General features: G+C 40.3%; 1 protein-coding gene across 2 annotated transcripts; it reads left to right on the top strand.

Annotated features, from left to right (window-relative positions):
- Positions 1-6278: 6278 nt before the first annotated feature.
- Rnf7 (ring finger protein 7) lies at positions 6279-13668 on the top strand. 2 transcript variants are annotated; one of them, XM_027933803.2, is made up of 3 exons: positions 6279-6565; positions 10727-10774; positions 12764-13668. In XM_027933803.2, exons 1-3 carry the CDS (start codon positions 6311-6313, stop codon positions 12818-12820), a joined length of 360 nt encoding a protein of 119 aa, XP_027789604.2. In that variant the 5' UTR covers positions 6279-6310; the 3' UTR covers positions 12821-13668. The 2 variants fall into 2 exon arrangements, with proteins under 2 accessions (XP_027789604.2, XP_027789603.2); XM_027933802.2 differs by having other exon boundaries at positions 6286-6572.
- The last annotated feature ends 9715 nt before the right edge of the window (positions 13669-23383 follow it).

Genomic DNA, 23383 nt, shown 5'->3' with positions numbered 1-23383 from the left:
ACTTTGACTTTGGCCTCCAGGACAGTTTGGTTGTCCTTGATTTTTGCAGTGCTTGGCTAGAATCCAGGGCCTCATGCACTCTAGGCAAATGCTCTACCAATGACCCAGACCCTCAGTCTCAGGAATAGTTTTCTGACTTTGTCTTCACACTTACAAACCTTGGCTCCTTTGGAAAAACTAAGCCAGTTCAATCAATAATCAATGGTCATTAGGATTGGGTTTGTTTTTCCAGTATAGTCAAGGGACCCAGTGTATGCCATGGTCGCAGAAGAATTATTTGGGGCTAATGGCATTTGAGGATCAACAGAGTAAGAATTGTTGGAAATTTTGTTTTGCTTTTGAACTCTCTTTAACTACCCCAAATCAGTATTTCCCAGAAGAGTTCAACTGTCATAAATCTCTTCCCCAGAAGTTTCAAAACCAGGGACTATAGCCATCTTTCACCAGAGGAAGCACTGGGATAATAAATCACCTAGACATTGTCATAGACCCATCACGTGGCCCATCTACTCTCCTGGGGGTTCTTTTATCTTTCCTAAAAGTTCTTTCCCATAAGCACTCTTTCTCCCCCCTCCCTTTCCTTCAATCACATGGTACATAAACTCCAAATTCTAACTGCCTCTTTGAGTCTATTATTCTGTGAGCTCCAACTTCCTCTGTGGATAGAGATCTGTCTTTTCTCTTGTTAATGTGTCTTTTGTCAGTTTAATTCACAAACCCCCCAATACAGAACAGTTACAGTATAGAAAGAGGCTGGGGATGAGGTTCAGAGGTAGAGCACTTGCCTACCTTCTACAAGTCCCCAAGTTCAAGCCTCAGTACTGCCAAAAAAAGGTGTAGAAGAAAAAATATTCACTGAGCACAGTGTAAGGTTAGGCACTGGTGACCAAAAGGAGGCAGATTAAAAGCTGCTGAACAAGGCTATATTGAGATTTGCTCCTGGGTGAGACCCTCCAGTCCAACAGAGCTGGTTCTAGGGGAGTTGCACCCAGGCTCAGCCAGATTGGAATTTTATTAGGTTTAGGGCAGGAAAGGGAGGGCTTGAGACAGGAAAGGGAGGTTTTTAGAGTCCCTTGTCCTACTGGGGTTAGTCAGGGGATCTTGCTGAGCTCCTTATCCTTCCAGAATTAGTCAGGAGACCCTGCTGATTGATAGTGCTGATTATCTCTGGGCACCCACTTTGTGGTTCTTTCCCTGAGAGTTGCCTGGTGCTTTGTTCCCTTAGCCACCTCAAACACACAGAGGCTCACACCTGTAATTCCAGCAATTTGGGAGATTGGGAGAGGAGTATTGAAGCCAGATTTAAAGATAGGTAGTTAGTGTAGTTCAGTAAATCAGGTCTAATATCGAGTAAAATTGAAAATGAAGGCCATGTTGAGATGGAGTCCAGGAAAAGCAGAACAACTCTTGGAATGTTACTGTCCCCAAGGCCCAGAGCCCATCCCAAAGAAATGTTAATGAGACAGCTCCCACCAAACTTAGAGATGCTAATCCAAAAGTCCTTCCTGCCCAGATTACTCCTTTGGCCCACCTGTGCCCCACCCTTTGGGCCTTCCCACCTCATTCCATCACTGAAAGATAACAGAACAAAGGACTGGAATGTGACAGGAATGCAGGAAAGCTGAATGAAGACCTTAGCTATAAAAAAGGGGAAGATAGCACCCTTCCACGGATTCCACCTCTTGGTAAACTGTTACCACTGTTCACCAGCGACGAGTCCTTGTTTCCCCAATGCTGAAGTAGAACACCAGAGAAGCACGCTGAGGCAAGGTTAGAGGGGAAAGTAGAAGTTTATTAAAGGACGACAGAAAAGACTTCTCCCCAGAGGAAGAAGGGGACCCAAGAGGTGGAATCCTGTCACATTCCTGTCCTTTGTTCTGTTATCTTTCAGTGATGGAATGAGGTGGGAAGGCCCAAAGGGTGGGGCACAAGTGGGCCAAAGGAGTAATCTGGGCAGGAAGGACTTTTGGATTAGCATCTCTAAGTTTGCTGGGAGCTGTTTCATTAACATTTCTTTGGGATAGGCTCTGGGCCTTGGGGACATTAACATTCTAAGAGTTGTTCTGCTTTTCCAGGACTCCATTTTCAACATGGCCTTCATTTTCGATTTCACTCAGTAGTAGACCTGATTTACCTAACTACACTAACTACCTATCTTTAAATCTGGCTTCAGTATCACAAGTTTGAGGCCAGCTTCAGCAACTTAGGGAGACCCTCTGCAAGACTCTTTTTTTTTTTTTAATAAAAAATTTTTAGGTGTAGATGGACACAACACAATGCCTTTATTTTTTTTATGTGATGCTGAGGATTGAACCCAGGTCCCACCCTGCTAGACCAGGGCTCTACCGCTGAGCCACAATCCCAGCCCCAAGACTCTGTCTTAAAATAAGAAATAAAAAGGGCTGGGGATATGGCTCAGTTGTAAAGCACCCCTGAGTTCAATCTCCAGTACCAAAAAAAAAAAAGAAGAAGAAAAAAAAGGAAAGAAAAAAAGAAAAGAAAAATGTTTCCTCCCCAACAACAGGAAAAATTATTTTAGTAAAAGTGGAGTGTCATGAAGGAATGGGGAATGATTACTGGAGCGAGGATCAAAGAAATAAACAAAAATATTTGCTTATACTGGAAAAGGTTTTTCCTGAAGGATTTAAATATTGTACTTTAAGGAAAGTCTCTAAAACAAAGCTACCCTGTCCCCGCTGTGCGGAGCATAAGGAATAGAGACTCCAAGCAGAGGACAAGGTCCTGAAAGAAGACAAGGCCCGAGGAACTGGGAAGAGGAAGGTGGATCAGGAGCTACAAAGACAGAGGCTGGCAGAAGTTTATTTTGCTGTAATCTTCTCCAAGGTCCCCCATAATCCCTGCCCTTTGGGTGCTTAGAATCCTAGAAAGCCCCTGGGGGTGAGGGCGGGGCTGGGGGTCGGGACCTCCCACCTCTTTTCCTGCCCTCCCTTGGGTGGGTGTGAGCTCGCTCCCTGCAGGTGGCTCCTGCACCCAGCTTCACCCCTGATCTATTTCTGCTCCCCTCCTTCCCGCGTCCCGCCCTGTCTTCCCTCCAGCCCTCTGTTCACTGCTGTGTGGACGGCCCTTCCTCCAGGTTTCACCCTCAGAGGGGGCACACCATTCTGCAAGCCTAACCACCCCTCCGCCTGCCCACCACCTCTGAGCTGCCCTGTTCCGCTCTCAAACGCCTGCTCTCCAACTGAGCCTGTTTTATCCTCATCTAATTGCAGCCTTCCTACTTTTTTTTTTTTAAATATTTATTTTTTATTTGGACACAACGTCTTTATTTTATATTTATGTGGTGCTGAGGATCGAACCCAGTGCCCCACGCGTGCCAGGCGAGCGCTCTACCTCTGAGCCCCAGCCCCAGACTCCCCTCCTCATTAGCTCTCTGACATTTACAGCCATCCACGATCAATGGTGTGGTCGGTTCACACCAACAGAACCTGTGTTTTGCAGGGCTAGTCTCGGTTGGTTCATGGGCATTTTCACCTGGTTCTTAGGGTTAGGGTTGTCTGTGCCCTGCCTGTCGCTCTGCTCAGGCCAGCAGCTGGGCCAGGCTGGCAGGCTCCCTTGGGTCTCTTTCTGGCCTTTGGGGCCTCCCTTCTCCGCACCCCCATTCCAGTTTCCCCTCTTCCTTGAGGCTTACCCTCTACATCTATCTTCACATTTGTCTTCACCCTCCCAGGGCCCAGGAAGCCAGATTTAAAGATAGGTAGATAGTGTAATTAGTTAGGTGCCAGGGTTCTGTTCTCGTGACTAAAAGACTCCAGTTGAACTGGGCTGACTGGGCTGCACGAAATAACCACACAAGAGACACAAATACCTTTTCCTTTGGGGTCGCTGTGACGGCTCCTCTGACCGTAAGGGTCCGCAGAAAGAGAGAGAATGAGAGCACGCGCTGACCCCTTTTACTGAGGGAAGCTATTCAAATGAGGCAAGGGGTCAGGTTTCAGGGGGCTGAGTCTACATGATGTCCACTGTCAGCAGGTTGACTGACACCTGGGTAGGCCACACCCAAGGGCAGAGTAAGAGAAGGGGACACACACAAGGCACTTCCATGGAAGATTCTATCCTAAACAGGGCAAGGGGTTAGATTACAAAGGAACAGGTGAGTGTAGCTTCACCCATGGGGCTGTAGCAAGACACACCCATGCACGAGACAAAGATCCTCGAACCCAAGAAGGGTGGGGAAAGCGCTGCCACATTTCTGTGATTGAGCGCCTCAACACCCAGCCGGGGAGTTACCTAGTCACGTGTGAGGTTGGTCTCCCACAGTTAGGTAAATCGGTCTAATATTGAGTAAAATCGAAAATGAAGGCCATGTTGAGAATGGAGTCCTGGAAAAGCAGAACAACTCTTGGAATGTTAATGTCCCCAAGGCTCATCCCAAAGAAATGTTAATGAAACAGCTCCCAGCAAACTTAGAGATGCTAATCCAAAAGTCTTTCCTGCCCGGATTACTCCTTTGGCCCACCTATGCCCCACCCTTTGGGCCTTCCCACCTATATTCCATCAATGAAAGATAACAGAACAAAGGACTGGAATGCGACAGGAATGCGGGAAAGCTGAATGTAGACCTTAGCTATTAGAAGGGGAACACATTCCACCTTCCACAGATTCCACCTCTTGGGTCCCCTTCTTTCTCCAGGGATAAGTCTTTTCTGCCGTCCTTTAATAACGCGTCTACTTTCCACTCTAAACTTGCCTCGGCGTGCTTCTCTGGTGTTATACTTCAGCATTGGGGAAGTAAGGACTCCTCATCGGTAAACAGTGGTAACACCCACGTGCCACTCATTGACAACCAGGACAATGTCACTGTGCCCACATTTATGCTCCTATACATTTGTGCATTCTTGCCTCCAGTAATAGGTCCCTTGAGTCTGGTCAGTCCCACCCTCCCCAAGCACAAGGTTTAGGATCAAGCCCAGTGAGAGGTGGGAGGTTCTGAATCCCAAACCTGACACCCTTGATGAGGCCACAAGACTCTTCATGACTCAGTTTTCTTATCTTTTAAATGGAGACATTGTCTGCTTTGCTCAGGAAAAGGTAAGATGAGGACCCTTGGGCTACCAGTAGAACCTTGGTTTTAAAACAATCACCTTCACATAATACCTGTGTGATCTTTGTTAAATTTCTTCATTTCTCTGTACTTCATTACTCCTACATAGAAAAAGAGGTTAAACTAGCTCCAAATGTGGTCTCCAGGGTTTCCAGGATACTTTTAGGGGATGAATCAAGACAAACTCTTCCCATAACAACATTCATAGCTATTTCCCATTTTCCATCCTCACTCTCTTGAGTATACAGTGGAATTTTCCAGAAACGATATGACACTGCTCTAATAATAACTTGCAACGGGTCTGTTATTTTTAAACGAATTAATACATTTTATTTTCCTTCTGTTTTTTGCAGTACTGGGGTTGGAACAAGGACACTTTACCACTGAGTACATGCCTATCGCTTTGTATTTTTTAATTTTTGACACAAGGTCTCACTAAATTGCTGAGGCTGGCCTCAAATTTGTGAGGGTCCTGCCTCAGCCTCCCTGAAATTACAAGCATGAGTGACAGCACCGGGCTGAATTAACACATTTTAAACTTTGTTTCATTTTGTTACAAACAAATATCTAGGGCTGGGGATGTGGCTCAAGTGGTAGCACGCTGGCCTCGCACACGTCAGGCACTGGGTTCGGTCCTCGGCACCACATAAAAATAAATAAGTGAAATAAAGGCATGCTATCCATCTACAACTAAAAAACATTAAAAAAGCAAATATCCATCTATATCCACGTATCTTACATAAACAAAAGCTCTTTAAGGTTCTAATAAATTTTAAGTGTAAAGGAGTTCTGAGACCAAAAAGTCTGAGAACCACTAAACAAAAACATTTTCTAGATCTTTCAGGTCATTCATTCATTCAACAAACAACGGTGGCACTTTCAGACATAGAGTCTAAGGTGTTGATGATACCCGCAGTCCCTGCTCTGATAAGAGTTTACATTTGGCAACGAAGAGACAAATTAGCAAGGTAGTTTGTAAGAGCTGCAAGTTTAACAGCCGCACGGAGCAGGACAAGGGGCCCCGCACTATCTGCAGCCTGCTCTGAGGTCACGCTCTAAAGCGTAAGGCGCCGGGTTTCAGCAGGGGTCGTCCCGAGGCCTCTAGACCCTGGGAAGCCGAGAACAGGGAGGCGGGGCCACAGTCCCCGCCCCGGCGCTGGCGCAGGGTGACGTCACCAGGCCGCGCCAGCCAATCGCGGGCCGCGCCAGTGTGGGCTCCGCCGTAGCCCGCGGCCTCCGGGCGGCGCTATGGCCCGTCGGGCGGCCCCACAGAGCCGCCATAGCCGCCCGCTTCCTTTAACCCAACGTCCTCGCCGCCGGCTCCGCGCCTCCGCCATGGCCGATGTGGAAGACAGCGAAGAGCCCTGCGCCTTGTCATCCCACTCCGGGAGCGCAGGCTCCAAGTCGGGGAGCGACAAAATGTTCTCGCTCAAGAAGTGGAACGCGGTGGCCATGTGGAGCTGGGACGTGGAGTGCGATACGTGCGCCATCTGCAGGGTCCAGGTGATGGGTAAGTGCTGCACGAGAAGCCGGGGCGGCGGGACGGCCTCCGCTGGCTGAGCGCGGCGCGGGCGGGGAGCTGCGGGGTCGCCCTGCCGGCGCGGGGACGTGGGCCACGCCCAGGCCGCTGGCGCCCTGCGCCGCGATCGGGGGCCAGCGGGGTGGTCTTCCGCGCCAGCGCGGGGGCTGGTGTTCTGCGCGGAGGAACCGAACCAGGTAATTGCAGGTGGCGGTGGGTGTGACCCAGAAAATTAAACTGGGAGGACTTCTTGACGTGCGGGCCAGCCCCTGTTCTGAAAGCAGAGTGCAGCGGGTCAGGGCGGAGGCCGCGTCCGGCTGTGCACTGAGGGTCTCATCACGCGCGAAGCGATGCTCGGGAGTCACGTCCACACAGACACCTTCAGTTCAGGAAAGAAAGTAAACACACGGACGGTGCATTTTCTGATTCCTTGCTGCTGCTGCTGCGCTAGTTTTTAAATCAGGATTGATTCAAGACCCAGGCAGATAGACCTCGCTTATATGAAGTGTGGGTAAAGAATATTTGAATTGCATGGGAATTGAAAAACATGAACCCTTTATTGCCGGCTGCGGCGGTGCAGGCCTGTAATCCCACAAGTCGGAAGTCTGAGGCTGGAGGATCCCAAGTTAGAGACCTCCCTAGGCAATTTAGTGAGACCCTGTCTCAAAATAAATACAAAGGAGGAGGATGTATCTCAGTGGTAAATTGCCCCAGGGTCCAATCCCCAGTACCAAAACCAAAAACCTTTTATTCAGAAACAAAACTTCATCTCCATCTAGCCTCCTTTCCATAGTAGGATGTCATTTCCTAGGGAAGATATTGTCCTGCTCTACCATGCCCATATGGAGACCTGTCTTATACAAATATGTCTTCTTTTTATATTTTGAGTAAAATATATTGCACCAAATGAACATTTCAGAACAATCTCTTTGAGCTTTATAGGTTTCTGTTTTGAATCTCAAGACAGCTGTTATTTAAATGGATTTAAAATTACTATGAGACTATCTTCAGTGGTGAATGATAATGTTTTTTGAAGGTGTATGGAGAAAATTTACGGTTCTTTAGTTTGAAAACGTAGTGGCTTGCTCAGAAAAATAAGCGAATTGGAGAAAGTAAAGTGAATTGTGCATCCTTGTTGGGGAATGAGACTTTGAACCTACTACAATTGAGAGAGCTCCCAGCTTACGTTCTCTTCTGCCTTTCATTCCTAAGGACCTGTTTCCAAGATTTACAACTTGGGATTCAAGTTTTTTTTTTTTTTTTTTTTTTTTACTTTTGGAAGACCTTGATAGTGGATGTGATCCACTTATTTTGCATATTAAACTATTTTATTTGCATGCAGTACAGCCATCCACAAAGCTAGAATAATAATTTCCAGTTTGGGAGGTATTTTTAACTTATCCAGAAGACTTGACCATTTGTTCTTTTGCAGGACAAGTTTTACTAAAAATTTTATACCCTAAATTTCCTGTATTCTGGAAAAAGCTAAACTTGCTAGGCAAGCACACCACCACCACTGAGCTACATCCCCAGGTCCCAAACTTCCTTTTAATATCTTTCTAGTTTTAAAAGAACATCCCTAAAGAGGCATTTCAAAAGGATCTCTCTCTTAGGGAGCTATTTTCTCCCCAAAAGTTGGGGGAGGGTTAGTAAGTAGAAATCCAGAACCTAAGATATGATTGAGATTTTGCAACAAATAAACTTTACTGGGATACTCACAAGTAGGTCAGAGTGTGGGCTATGTGTGACTCAGGTTCATAATTAACTTTCTAATTATAGCAAATGTTCTGCTTCTCCAAGATTTATTGAATATTTACAACAACTGTACTTTGGGTTCAGGAAAGTATCCTGGACTAGACCTTTATATTTTGTTTATGAGATGTTTGTGGCCACTTGATGGTCAGGTGACAGCAGAAGGAAATTTTTTTTTCCTGACTTCCTAGTCCTTAGTCTAGCATCATTTTAAAAGGTGTTAACTGTTATACTCCTTAGAAATGTGCTATTTTAAGTATCAGGATCATTATTAAAATAATTTTTATTTTACTTGAAACTTTAAGAATTCATGTAGATTTGGTCAACTTTTTAGAGTAATTCTTAAATCTATAAGCATGTTTCTAGATTGTGCAACAAGAACCCCCATATTCCTATATCCTTAATAGTTGGAATTTATCTCACATGCCTAAATGGTGTCCTATATCTTAACCATTTAGGCATGTGAGATAAATTATTATCTTTGTCACACCTTTCTAGGGTGGGTAACTCTCTTGTCCTTGGGTTGTAGCCCCTCCCTGATTCTGGAAGGAGCTGATGGCACAGGGAGTAAGGACTGATGGGATAGGGGAATAGGTTTGCCAGCACAGCCCAGTTGTGAAAGTCAGAGTAACACGTGATGTATGTTCACGTGGTCATGTCACAGAGCCTTTTGGAGTCTTATTTTCCGGATTTGTGAAACAGGCACTGGGATCACCAATTCTAATATTCTTAAAATTCAGTGGTTACACAGAACTCAAACCTGGTAGGATTGCAGGGTAGCATGGCTTTCCTGACACATCAGGATCCCTGTGCTCCTGGGCGCTTTTTATTTGTTAGTGAGCTCTTTAAGACACAGCCATGTTCTTTTTTGTGTCCCCAGTGCAAAAGTCCTTGCTCAGAGGAGATGCTAGTAATTACAGAATTGAAGGGCTCCCCAGGAGGCAGTGGTTGTTTTTCATCCACACTGGAGAGGCCAGGGCGCTGGTGTTTTTTTAAGGGTAAGAGCATGTGGAGAGGAGCAGACGGATGTCTGAGCATAAACTAGCAGAAGAAGAAAAGCAGGCTCCAGCTCCACTGTTTCTATTTTTACAGAATTATTTTTCTATATTTATTCTGTAAACTTGTTTGTTGTTGTTGATGATGTTGTTGATTTGAACTTCCTTTTACCCATCTTGGACTCCTTCCTCTTCCAGCTAATGTAGTACCTTTTTCATCAAGCAGATAGTACTACAGATAGGTTTTGAAAACTTCAGTACATCCTTTAGGTTCCCATTTCTAGTATTTACTCCGAAATAATTTATTAAGATACTTTGCTACCTGTAAGGAAATATCTGTAAAGGGAGCATTTTCTTCGAACAGAGTGTTTAACGTTACCTCCTATCTACTTATTTGGGCTGTAAAGCTCTCACAGGTGGGTATCTCCTCTCTTACCTATAAATAGTCATGGAATGATTGCTTTTTACGGGAGAGAGAATTGAGGCTCATCTGAAGTTCATAATTGGTCCAGGGCGACAGAACTAGTAAATGCCGCTGAGGCGGGACTTGATGCTAGATCTGCCCAGTTGCCAAACCCTTGCTTTCCCTCCTCTGCCTCACCCCTCTTCATCAGTCTTGTTCACCACGGTTCTGACCTATTGGAAATATAGAAAATCATTTATTTTAAAGAAACTTACAAGTGTCATAGGGAAGAAAGAAAAAAGTTATTTTTTAAGTGTCAGTAAGTATGGAAGACTTAAGAAAATCTGTTTATGAAAGAAGTTTTAATTTTTTGTAGGTTATGTAGTCATGTAGTTAAAAATTTAAGAAGTTATGCTGAAAACTCCTTCCCATTCTATCCACTCCTATAAACTTTATAATTGGTGTCTTGGGTATCCATTTAGATTTATATATATATGTGTGTGTGTGTGTGTGTGTGTATGTGTATACACATATGGAAATACATATATATACACACACATACATATATGTATGTATATATGTATTTCCATATATATGTGTGTGTATATATAAGGAAATACCAATATATAGGCATGGCTTGTTAAAAATGCTGTCTTAAAAAATAAACTACCCTCCCACTGCATGTGAGTGCACAGTAATTTGTACTATAGAGGTGTGTGGTACATTTTCCTCTAGTGGTGCTGTCAAGACTTCTTTTCATCAGAGCTTGTAAAAATAATCCTTAACCCTTGTGAAATTGCTCCTGGTCATAAGTAAATTAGTAGGACACCTTGTGCTTTATTCCTCTTTAAATACTTATAATCAGATGAGAAGCTAAGTATGAATCTTATCCTCATCTGCAACCTTTAGGGCTTTTATTTCATTTTGAAGTATCTGGGTTTTAAAAATTACATTCTGAGCATCAGAGTGAAAAATTGCTATTTGTTTACTTTTAGATGCCTGTCTTAGATGTCAAGCTGAAAACAAACAAGAAGATTGTGTTGGTATGTTGTAATTTCTTTCTCTTGCTTTTTAAACTAAGGGTTTTTTCTCAGTCGGGGTGTTTGAATTTGCTATTAAGATTGACTTTATTAATGTACAAAAATAAACTGTAAAGCAGTGAGCCATTATTAATATAAAATGTGTTGGTTCTTAAAAGGCCTTAAGGGAATTAATCTGTAAGTTACTCCTTTATTGCTCTAATTAAGAATTGGTTATATAATTTCAAATATAGTCATGGTAAACATCTTGGTAATCAAAAAGAAATAATGATCTCCTTTTAATAGAACTATAAAATAAGGAATTTCTCAAATATCATTTGAATTTTGACTCTAAGTCAGTTTTGGTTCTAATAAGGCATTTCTGTTTTCAATTCTTTTAAGGTGCACTAATTAACTTTTTAACTAAGGTAGGAGTTAGAAACCTCAGATGCTAGTGGTAGGTTTCCATGGTGCAGTTGTTCACAGCCTGGTAGATCTTGCTGTCAAGTCAGGTTTGTTTGTGTGTGTTGTGTTTTGTTTTTAGAATGTAGTTTGTATGTTGAAATCTATTAAATTATCTTTATAGTCTTAGACTACAAAAATTGTCTTAGTCTAACAATTTTAAGCAATTCAAAAGTTTTTATGTCCTGGTTCTTAGGGTGATTTTTTAAAATGTTTATAGAGTTTCCTAGAATAAGCTTTGTGCTTGTTGGCATGGCTTACCTTCTGAGTCTTAATAGTAATGGTTGATGCAGTTTTGATCAAGTTTTGTTTTTTCCTTCTAAAAAGCTTAGAATGGGGCTGGGGCAAGGGCTGTAGCTCAATGTCAGAGCGCTTGTCTAGCATGTGTGAGGCATTGGGTTCTATGTTTAGCACCGCATAAAAATAAACAAATAAAATAAAGGCATGCTGTCCATACACAATTAACGCCGCCCCGCCCCCAATTTTTTTTTAATTAAAAAAAAAAAAGAAAAGCTTAGAATGTTTTTCCTCCCTGCTTCCCACCCTCTCAGCCGGTTTTCATAAAAAGTTTTTTTTGTTGTTGTTTTTTCTTTTTCTCTGTTTCTTCCATATTACCTTGTGCTGTTGTTATATAACTCAGTGGGTCAAGCAAGGGACAAATGAAGCCCACGTTTGATATTGCATTATTGTGGGTGCTGTCTTTGTTTAAATTTTTTCTTTTATGCAGTTTGTTTTAAAAAATTAATTAATATTAATTAGAACTTGTTAAGGCTGGCCTCTTTTATCACAGAGAGACTCCTCTCCAGCCAGCTACTTTGATTCATTGTCACATGAGGGATTGCACAGCTTCTGGATGACTTAACAGTTCATCACTTCTAGGAAACAACTCAGTAGATGGATAACTGTTAGTGCTTGGAGGAGTGTCTCTGCCTTATGATGGCCACCTATGAACTGAAAATTCTTTTTTTTTTTTTAGAGAGAGAGAGAATTTTTTAATATTTAGTTTTTAATTTTCAGCAGACACAACATCTTTGTATGTGGTGCTGAGGATTGAATCCGGGCCGCACACATGCCAGGCGAGCACGCTCCCGCTTGAGCCACATCCCCAGTCCCTGAAAACTCTTAAAACGCATTCTGTCTTGGTAAATAAAAACCAGGAGGACATTTTTCAATAAAGCCCAAAAGATCTCTAAGGTCAGTGCATGGCCGAGAAGGTCTGAGATCTACAGAAGATTCAAGTCCTAATCTCCTGACTTTCTTCAAGAAGAGATCATGTGGAGCTCTTTAGGAACTGGTGGTCATCACCTCACTCACTAGATTATCAAAACAGGGATGGAACATTCCCCCAGACACAGTGACTTATTTCTTAAATGTCATTTACACATGTAAATTTGTATATTTTTATAGATAGAAAAAATATTTTGACCAGTCATCTTTATTCAGGATTATGAACCATGACTTTGATTCATAATATAAAATAAGCTATAATTTTTAGCTTAGTAATTTAGATTGAAATGTGTCATGTTGTCTGCTCTTTTTCTTTTCTTTCAGTGGTTTGGGGAGAGTGTAATCATTCCTTCCACAATTGCTGCATGTCCCTGTGGGTGAAACAGAACAATCGCTGCCCTCTCTGCCAGCAGGACTGGGTGGTCCAAAGAATCGGCAAGTGAGAGCAGTAGAAGGCTTTCTTGGTTCGCAGCCCTGGTAGATTTGCTGTCAGGTGCCCAGTGAAGGCTAGAACACTCCAGGGAACTAATTCTTCAGATAGGAGTCGCTGGATCTGTGGTTCTTTGGGACTCATCAAAGGCATGGTTTAGCATTTCGACAGTTTTAATTTTCAAGATTCTCTACAATTAAGAAAATAATTTATTAAAGATGGTCTTTCCTACCTCTGGTATGTGTCACACACGCTGCTTTTAAAAGTGCTAAAAAGGAGAGAATTCCAGGTGGAATGAAATTTATAATTTACCTATCTATATACAAGGAACTGTGGAAACAGTTCCATTCACAGGAGAGCTTTTTGCATGCTTCTGGTTGATCAGTTAAAAAGAGAGAGAATGTTATAGTGACAAATAAAGTGCAGTTTAAAACCTAACTCTTATCCTCAATTTGTTACTAATATTTTTATGGGAAGAAGGGACAATTCATGACATCTTTATTTGATATAATGATAATTTTGATTTTGGACCAGGGTAAATAAAATCTTTCAGGCAAATGGAATTTTAATTGCCTTTGAAGTTATTCTCTTATCTTTGACTCATCAAGAAAACCAGAATCTATATTTATCTCAGTTAAATCATTGAGTGTTAAAGGACAGAGCTATTTTCTAGTCTAGGTCAGATTATGTTGTTATTGTACATTTTAGACAAAATACTAATGAGGGGGAACTATTTACCAGTGCAGCATTGGATTAAAAAGTTAATCACAGTGTTTTAATAAATTATTTATTCTGTTTACTTTGAGTTGTTGCAATTTTGTGTATAGCCTTAAACTTAATAAACTTACTTAAGTAAATAATTTGAAAAAAATTCATGCACTCTTTTGTCAGTAAAACTTAGTTTACTACCTAGAAACATAAGTAATTTTGTGTATAGCCTTAAACTAATTTAGTCAAAATAAATAATTTGGAAAAAAAAATTCATGCACTCTTTTATTTGTCAGGAAAACTTATAGTTTACTACCTAGAAACATAAGTAATTTTGTGTATAGCCTTAAACTAATTTAGTCAAAATAAATAATTTGAAAAAAAAAATTCATGCACTCTTTTATAGTTTACTACCTAGAAACAGTTCAAGAAAATAATTAAAATATTTACTTCACATCTGCAGATTCTAAGGGATGTGAATACATTAAAAATGTAATGATTAGAATAAAAAATAGAATTTTGCATGTTTTCATATTGGCTACTTTTTATTAATCCAATGTCTTTGAAAATTTTTACTTATGTATTTTTTCAGAAATTTCAAGCTACTGAAAAAAATTACCCAAATCTGGCCATTTAAATGTGCAGTGAACTATTTTAGTAGCTGTTTAACATTTTTCAAAGACTTCTTCCATAATAATGTGAACTAGATACTTGCCTGTGCTGTGGAGAGGGAAGTAGTGTAAGTGTTGTTACCCAGGTCAGTGTGACAATATGTAAATGAAATCTGGAGGATGGTGGAAATAAGTTGATATTCCACACAGCAGAACTACAGTCCAACTACTTAACAAAGCGCTGTTTATACTATACATCAGCTTCTGAGGGCAGAGAGGAGGAGGAGGGCCTGGGACAAAGCCGCTCTGATCCTCCCCATCCTGGGATGATATCAGCTCATCTGCATAGCCATCTTGAAGTTTGGTACATATTGTTCATCAGAAAGAACATGCTGTGACATTTAATTGTGGGTTCTAACACAAAAGCTGAGCGTTGAACAGGTTATTTCATTCTATTTGATTAAACAATGTCATTATTTAATTGCATATTTGGAAACTTCAATTAATTGAGCTTTAAAATTGCAAAAAAAAAAAGGGGGGGGGGGAGTTAGCGTTTAAGTTCAGATCATTATAGTTTTCTACCAAATCAGTAAATGTTAAGAAAGTCACATGGAAAATTTGTCTAATTTTCCTCATGTGGGACTCTTACATTGCAGGACACCTAACTACCCTGGCTCCTGCCACTAAATACCCATGGTTCCATCTATATCTGTGCCATCTCAAAACCCACATGTAAAACATCCAATGTCGAGGTAGTATTGGTGTCTTGCCTAGCATGTCCAAGGCCCTGGGTTTATTCCCTAACAGACACACACACAAGTCTGAAATTGTTTTAATTGAAATTATCAGAAAAACAATTTTTAAAAAGTGTTCTCTAGGCAATTAATGGAGGCTGGGCATGATGGCTAAGGACCGTAATCCCAGCTACTTGGGAATCTGAGGCAAGAAGATCACAAATTCCAGGCCAGCCTAGGTAATTTGCCAAATTAGGGAAATAATTAAAATTTAAATTAGGGAAATAAAAAAGACTGGAGGTGTAGCTCAGTAGTAGAGCACTTGCCCAGCATGCACGAGGCCCTGGATTCCATCTTCATCACCACAAGAAAAAAAAAAGACATCTGATAAAATAATTAAAAAAAAAAAAAATATATATATATATATATATATATATGGTTTTTAAAGTCATTGCCAAGGACTAATTTTGGATAATGGACATTGTATATTCTGAAACAAAGAAAAGTCAGTGTTCAGTAAGCCCTTGTTTGAAAAATAAAAGAAGATATAGTGTAAATTTGGAAATAAGGAAAATTGGAATTAAAGTACAGATATATTTAAATTTTAAGCTACTTTATAAACATTCAAATGGTATAGTAAAATACATGAAAATGTTTACATGGGAAGTTCCTCTTTACCATATTTCTAGCTTTCCTTGATACTCAACTGCTGAGACTCTAGAGCCAGGCTATGACTTTGGGTAAGTTACTTCACTACCCCAAACCTCAGTTTCTTCACATGCAGTGTATTTAAATCTTACCTCACTATACTGTTCTGAGGATTGAGAACCAAGTGGATAAAGGGAACAGTGTCTGGCAGGTGGTAGGTAAGTGCCACTGTTACTGTTTCAATTTCTTCCATTTTGGAAGCTTCTTTAATGGAAGTGTTACTTTCAAAACAGTGTGCTTTCAGGGCTGGGGTTGTGGCTCAGTGGTGGAGCCAACACCTAGCATGTGTGAGGCGCTGGGTTCAATCCTCAGCACCAACCACCTAAAAACAAATAAATAAAATGAATGTATTGTGTCAGAACAGTGTGTTTTCAGTCATGGGGTAAAGCACTCCTGGCTGTCCTCAATAAAAAATTGATAAGAAAAAGATTAAACATACATTGCCTGAGGCACTCTGAGTTTTGGTGAAGGATGGTAATGAGGCCATCATGACTCACCTGTTATAAACCTAAAATTAAAATCAGTATAACAAGTCAACATGATTTCCAGATTTTACATTAAAAGTTTTTGTAAATGGGGCTGGGGCTGTAACTCAGTGGTAGAGGGGTTGCCTAGCATGTGTGAGGCACTGGGTTCATTTCTCAGCACTCATCTAAATAAATAAAGGTTAATTGACAACTAAAATATATGTTTTTGTAAATGTTGAACTCTTGATTTTAATTTTAGGTTTTTCATCTTTGTAGACATTTTCTTGGATTCATACAGATGTGAAGGGTACATTTTTTGAAATTTTGATTTTGAAATGTCCATATAGTGTGGAAAATTGACCCTTTTCCCACAAATCTTCGTTTTCATAGCTCTTGAGAGCAAGAGTAAGTTCTACAATCATTCTGCCTTTTTTTTTTTTTTTTGAGGGGGGGTGTCCGTTTGTGTGTGTGTGTGTGTGTGTGTCTTATTTCTATATGCTTGATAAACCTGAGTTCACGTTGAGAACAGAATCTGCTTGTCCTTGATTGGCTGCAAGCTAGCATTTGCTGGGGTGGGTGATATAGCAGTGACTGAAATCCTGTCAACCCAGCTTGGAGTCTTGGCTCCGTCAATAACTAGCTGTGTGATCTTACACAAATTCTTAACTTCTCTATGCCTCTTCCCTCGACTAAAATAGATTTATTTAACCTCATGGAGTTGTTGTGAAGATTAAATGAATGCATTGTAACTGCTGAAGCAGCCTGAAGCATGTATGTAAGCACTCAATAAACATTAGCCATTATTACATCACTACTGTCACTGCTCATCTTTTGCAGAATTGTGTCAGGTGGTGGACCTGGAGGCACAGTGCTTGTACAGGCTGCAACAAGAAGCCTTTCTTGTGTGTCTTCTGAAAGCCTATTTGTTTGATTTAAATGTATAGGGTATGTAGATACCCCATAGCATTTCTGGGGAGTGGCAGGGTGTCCTTGAAATAACTGTTCACATTGCTTTCAGTTCCTTCCCTTCCTCCTTTCTGTTCATCTCTGTTCCACATTCTCTTCACATTTGCCTGGTCATAACCTTCTACGTAAGAAAAGAATTGCGGGGGTGGGGGGGCGGTTCTCACTGACAAAAAGACCCTATTAAAATGAAGAAGATAAAATAATCATTTCCATGGGTAAAGAAGGGTAAAGATCTGTACATTCCAATAGTGAAGCCAGTAGCCACCTATAGCTATTAAATTTCAATTTGAAATCATGAAAATTAAAATTCAGTTTCTTGGTTATACTAGCCATAATGCAATGCTCCACAGTCAGGTGTGGGTAGCAGCTTCCATATTGGATATTAACTGATCATTGAAGAAAGTTCGGTTGGTCAGTGCTATTATAGATCATCTATTGATAAGGTCCTATTCTATCCCAACTTAGGAATCATGGAATCCTCAGTTATACCTGTTTAAGTCTTTGAGCCTCCATTCAAAAGAAAGATTATCTCTGGAGAGTAGAATGTTGAGCATGAGCCTTACTTTACTATTTAAATCTTTATCTTTAAGAAAGAATTATACATTATTAAAGCTGTAGCTGGCCAATTCATTGCACCTGGGGGGTGGGGGAATGAACCAAATTACAAAACCCCAAATTACATGAAACATCTCACTATTAACTTAAAAAAAAAGATTATTGACATAGATTGTTATTGTTGGTGTAGTATGGTTTTGTAAGAATTTCTTAACTCTTCAAAGTGACTTGATAGTTCATAAACTTGTGCAGCTGCTAATGTGTCTGATAAATTTATAGTCATGATTCTCAACCAGGGATGATTTCACCTCACAGAACATCTGACAGTATCTGGAGACCTCTTTGGTGGTTGTACTTGAGCATGGAGCTGCTACTGGGATCTAGAGGCCAGGAACAGCGCTGACCTTCCTATTGTGCACACACAACCCAACAAGACTTGTTGGGCCCCAAATATCAATAACCCTAATTAGTAATAATTTACATACACTTTTATGCTTTTGAGAAGTTAGAGTTTCCTCTTAGAAACTTGCTAAAAACGGTCAATAAAAATAATCAAACTTGTGTAGCACTCTCTATGTCAGATTGTCTTCTAAGAGTTTTTGTATATTAACTCATTTAATTCTCTATTTGTTGTTGTTTGGCTTTTTAAGAATGTATTTTTAATTACAAAAGTAATAGGAACACATTGCAGAAAACTTTATTTTAAACGAGAAAGGAGAGGGGCTAGGGCTGGGGCTCAGTGATAGAGCATTTGCCTGGCATGTGTGAGGCACTGGGTTCAATTCTCAGCACCACATATAATAAATAAAATAAAGGTCTATCAACAACTAAAAAATATATTAAAATAAATGAGAAAGGAGAGGAATGGGGGAAGAATGTAAAGGAAGTGAGGAATCAAAACAATAGATATAAGTCAGTAAAGAACACATTCTAATCATCCATTGTTACACTGAAAATTCCAGATGATATGTGACAGCCTTGATTCTATCCCTTTTGTTATTTAAAGTACACCATTTACTTATTTTTTGAGAAATAAGGACATGTATTTACCTATCATGTAGTATTTACTACATAATTAGACTATTATCATCGTTGACATAATTAAAATTTTTCCAGTATTATCTAATACCCAGCTATATTCAAATTTCCCCAATTCTCCCCAACAAATGTCCTTTATAGCTTAAACCAGAGTCAAATGCTGCATTTGACTATGATGTCTCAAATTTTTTAAGAAATTTTATTAGCGACTAACAATTACATGGTATAGTGGGATTCACTGTGACATAGTCACACTTACTCATAATAAAATTTGATCAGTTTTGTTCTCTAGTACCTCCCCTTGCCTCCCTCTCTTTCCTCCCCTAGTCCCCTTCTTCTATTCTGCTGGTCTCCCTTCTGTCTTCACAAGATCCCTTTTTTCCACATGAGACTAGATACACGACCTTTCACTCTTGGCTTTGAACTTTTGATCCTCCTGCCTCAGGCTCCAGAGCCGCTGGGATTATAGGCATGGGCCACCGCATCTAGCCAGACCCTACACTTTTCCAAGTCTGGATTATTTCTCTTAACACGATGCTCCCCATTTCCATTCATTTCCTGCAAAAGACATAAAACTCCTTTGTATGTGTAGATCACATTTTTTTTTTTTTATCCATTTATCTCTTGACACACCTGGACTGGTTCCATAGTTTGGGTATTGTGAATTGTGCTGCAATAATCAGGGGTATAGTATGCTGATTTTAATTCTTTTTTTTTGGGGGGGGGTAATGTTCAAACTTTGTCCCCAATTTTTTTCATTGGTGCTTTATAATTGTACAAGGTAACACCATCTTATTGTTTTCTGTGTGTGCTGTCATTCATGATCTAAAGGCAAATGTTGATTCGCTGAAAGGGGAGTCTGTTTATGTTAAAATAAGAACATATGAAGAGATCTTTGGCAAAAAAATATCCGGTACATTTTTTCATAAATGCTAGAACTATTGGAGTAGGTTATTCCTAGCATTTATCAATTTTTTGTGTGTTTGCTTATTTGGTACTGAGGATGGAAGCCACAGCCTCACACATTTCAAGCAAGCATTTTACCACTGAGCCACATCCCCAGCCTCCAATGTTTTCTAATTTGGTTTCTAGAATAGAACATGTTAAAAATGTTAAACATTCTTTGAAAACTAATATGTCTGAGTTAAAGCCAGGCTCAACAGAGAGATAATGGCTCAAAATATAAATGGTTAATTTCATGTTTAGTGTGGCATCTTCTTTTAAACACTGGTGAATTGGTGGCACATATCTGAACACCTGACTGTAGTGACCTGGGCAGGCAGGAGCTTTCTAGTCTCACATGACAAGCCCAGGACTGGCCCAGTGGGTCACAGTGCCATCAGGAGCCAGGCTCTCTGCTTCCTGCACGAAGGCTCATTCTTGTGCCTTCTCCCTCTGGTGCCAAGGTGACCACTGTCTTCCAGGCAAGCTTCATTTTCACATTCTTGGGGAAAAGTGAAGGGCCAGAGGATTTTCATTTTCTTCACCACAACTTTGCCTTTGCCTGTGCCTTGGGAGGTCTGCCCTCCCCATGCCCTCCCTCACTGGATCTCCTGTAGGTGCAAAGGAAAAGCAGAGGTGAAGCTTTTGGCTTTGCAACCAGAGGAAAGAAAAGGGAGAGAGTAACTGGGAATGGAATTTTAATAAATCGACCTATATTATCTGCCACATCAGCATTTGTAAATAACTTAGGAACAGGAGATAGTAATTCTTCTTCTTCCATCTCTCCCCAAAATCCAGCTGTTCAAATTAAGCTTGTTGAGAATATGGCCCTCTTCACTGATTCTGTTTTTTACTAGAGAAGCTAAATGTTGTGCAGTGAGTCAGCAATGGTAGAAAGAAAATACTTGGGATAATAAACTTAGTGGCAGTGCTTCCCAGAGCATGCACAGCACCCCCACCATCCCCACTACCTATCTGCTAATGCTTTTTTTTTTTTTTTTTGCTACTGGGGATTAAACCCAGGCCCTCAATCATGCTAGGAAAGCATTCTACCACTGAGTTACATCCCAGCCCTTTTTATTTTTTATTTTGAGACAGGATTTCACTAAATTGCTCAGTGGGCCTTGAACTTGGATGCCTTGGCCTCCCTCACTGTCTAAACAACGTTTAACTTTTCTATTAAAGAACGTGATCAGTGAACAGGGCTATATTCTCAACAAGCTTAATTTGAAAAGTTGGATATTGGGGGTTGGTGGAAGAGAAAAAGGAGAAGGAGAAACAAAAGATACTTCACAGAAGACCTACATATAGGCAGTTATGAAAAGGTACCCAATATTCCTCATTAGAAAATCACAATAAAACACCAGTATACATCCCCTAGAAAAGCTCAAGTTAGAAAGACTGATAACACTAAGTCTTGGTGAAGAGGTAGAGGAACTGGAACTCTTCATTTATTGCTAGTGGGAATGCAAAATGGAATACCAACTTTGGAAAACTGTAAGGCAGTATTTTAAAAAAATTTTCTATATTTTTTATTGATGTATTATAGTTGTACACAATGATAGGATTTGTTGTTACATATTAATACATACACACAATATAACAATAGAATTTGGCCAGTATTACTTTCCAGTACTTCTCCTTTCCTTCCCCTCCTCCTTTCCCCTGGTATCTTTGCTGTACTCTACTGATCTTTCCATTTTCATAAAATTCCCCCCCTTACCTTTCTTTTCCTTTTTCTTCTCTAGTTCTCACATATGAGAGAAAACATGAGACCCTTTGCTTAATATAATTGCTCAAGTTCCATTCATTTTCCTGAAAAAGATGTAATTTGATTTCTCTTTATGGCTCAATAAAACTCCATTGAGGGGCTGGGGATGTAGCTCAAGCAGTAGCACACTCGCCTGGCATGCGTGCGGCCTGGGTTCGATCCTCAGCACCACATACAAACAAAGATGTTGTGTCCGCTGAAAACTGAAAAATAAATATTAAAATTCTCTCTCTCTCTCTCAAAAAAAAAACTTCATTGAGTATGTGTACCACATTTTCTTTAATCATTCACCAGTTGATGGACACCTAGGCTGTTGCATAATTTAGCTATTGTCAATTGTGCTGCTATAAACATGGATATGCATACATTACTATAGTGTGCTGACTTTATTTCTTCAAGATAAATACCAAGGAGTGGTATAGCTAGGTCATATGGTAGCTCCACTTCTACTTTTTTGAGGAGCCTTCATACTGATTTCCATAGTGGTTGTACTAATTTATAACTCTATCAACAGTATAAACGTGTTCCTCTGGGGGAAAAAAAAAAGAACGAACGAAAGAAAGAAAGAAAAAAAAAAAGAAAAGAAAATTTAGTTGTAGATGGACACAATAACTTTATTTTATTTATTTATCTTTATGTGGTGCTGAAGATCAAACCCAGGGCCTCACAGTGCTAAGCAAGCACTCTGCCACTGAACTACAATGCCAGCTCCCAAAAGTGTTCCTTCTCCACACCCTCTCCAGCATCATTGTTGTTTGTATTTTTGATGACTGCCATGCTGACTGGAGTGAGGTGAAATCTCAGTGTAGTTTTGATTTGCATTTCCCTAATTCCTAATGATGTTGAACATTTTTTCTTTTTCTTTTTTTGGTATCAGGGCACTCGACCACTGAGCCACATCCCCAGCCCTATTTTGTATTTTATTTAGAGATAGGGTCTCACTGAGTGGCTGAAAGCCTCTCTTCTGCTGAGGCTGGCTTTGAACTCAATCCTCTTGCCTCAGCCTCCAGAGCCGCTAGAATTACAGGCATGCACCATCATGCCTAGCCATCTTTTCATATATTTAATGGCTATTTCTATTCTTTTGAGAATTCTGTTTAGTTTGTTTACCCATTTATTAATTGGGTTATTTGTGGGATATATTTGTGGGTTTTTTGTTTTGTTTTGTTTTTTGGGTGTTGATTTTGGTTTTGTTTTTTGAGTTGTAGTTGGACACAATATCTTTATTTTATTTATTTATATATGGTGCTGAGGATTGAACCCAGTGACTCACATTTGACTCACATGTGCCAGGCAAGTGCTCTACCACTGAGTTACAACCCCAGCCCTGGTGTATATTTTTTTGAGTTCTTAATATATTCTGTGTTACTCCTCTCTCAGAAGAGTAGTCAGTAAAGATTTTCTCCCATTCTGTAGATTCAATCTTCCCATTTTTAATCATTTTATTTGCTGTATAGAAGTTTTTTGATTGATGCCATCCCATTTGTTAAATCTTGGCATTATTTCCTGAGCTTTAGGGGTCCTATTGAGAAAGTCATTGCCTGTGCCTATACACCAGAGTGTTAATTCTATATTTTCTTCTAGGACTTGCATAATTTCTCATCTAATTCCTCAATCTTTTGATCCACTTTGAGTTTACTTTTGTGCAGGGTGAGAAGCAAGAGTCTAGCTTCATTCTTTTACAAACGAATAACCAGTTTTCCCAGCACCATTTGTTTAAAAGGCTGTCTTTTCTCTGATGTTTGGTTTTGGCACCTTTGTCAAGGATCAGATGATTGTGTGGATTTGTCTCTGGGTCTTCTCTTCTGTGACATTGGGCTAGGTGTCTGTTTTTATGCCAGCACCATGCAGTTTCTGTTTCTCCGGCTCTATAGTACAATCTGAAGTCAGGAATTGTGATGCCTCCAGCATTGCTTTTTTGGCTTAGAATTGCTTTGGCTACTCTGGGTCTTTTATTCTTCCAAATAAAATTTAGAACTGTTTTTTCTAGTTCTGTGAAGCATGTCATTGGTAT

This window comes from Marmota flaviventris, chromosome 8 (genome assembly GCF_047511675.1).
Source record: "Marmota flaviventris isolate mMarFla1 chromosome 8, mMarFla1.hap1, whole genome shotgun sequence".
In the NCBI taxonomy this organism is placed as follows: domain Eukaryota; kingdom Metazoa; phylum Chordata; class Mammalia; order Rodentia; family Sciuridae; genus Marmota; species Marmota flaviventris.
Note: the sequence above shows the minus strand (reverse complement) of the source record. Positions and strands in the feature narration are given on the sequence as shown.

Excerpts from the sequence above, each read along its gene's own strand:
- Rnf7 (XM_027933802.2), top strand. The coding sequence starts at position 6,311 with ATGGCCCGTCGGGCGGCCCCACAGAGCCGCCATAGCCGCCCGCTTCCT. Across the intron at positions 6,573-10,726 it reads CTGCAGGGTCCAGGTGATGG|ATGCCTGTCTTAGATGTCAA; the intron begins GTAAGTGCTGCA and ends GTTTACTTTTAG. Across the intron at positions 10,775-12,763 it reads CAAACAAGAAGATTGTGTTG|TGGTTTGGGGAGAGTGTAAT; the intron begins GTATGTTGTAAT and ends CTTTTCTTTCAG.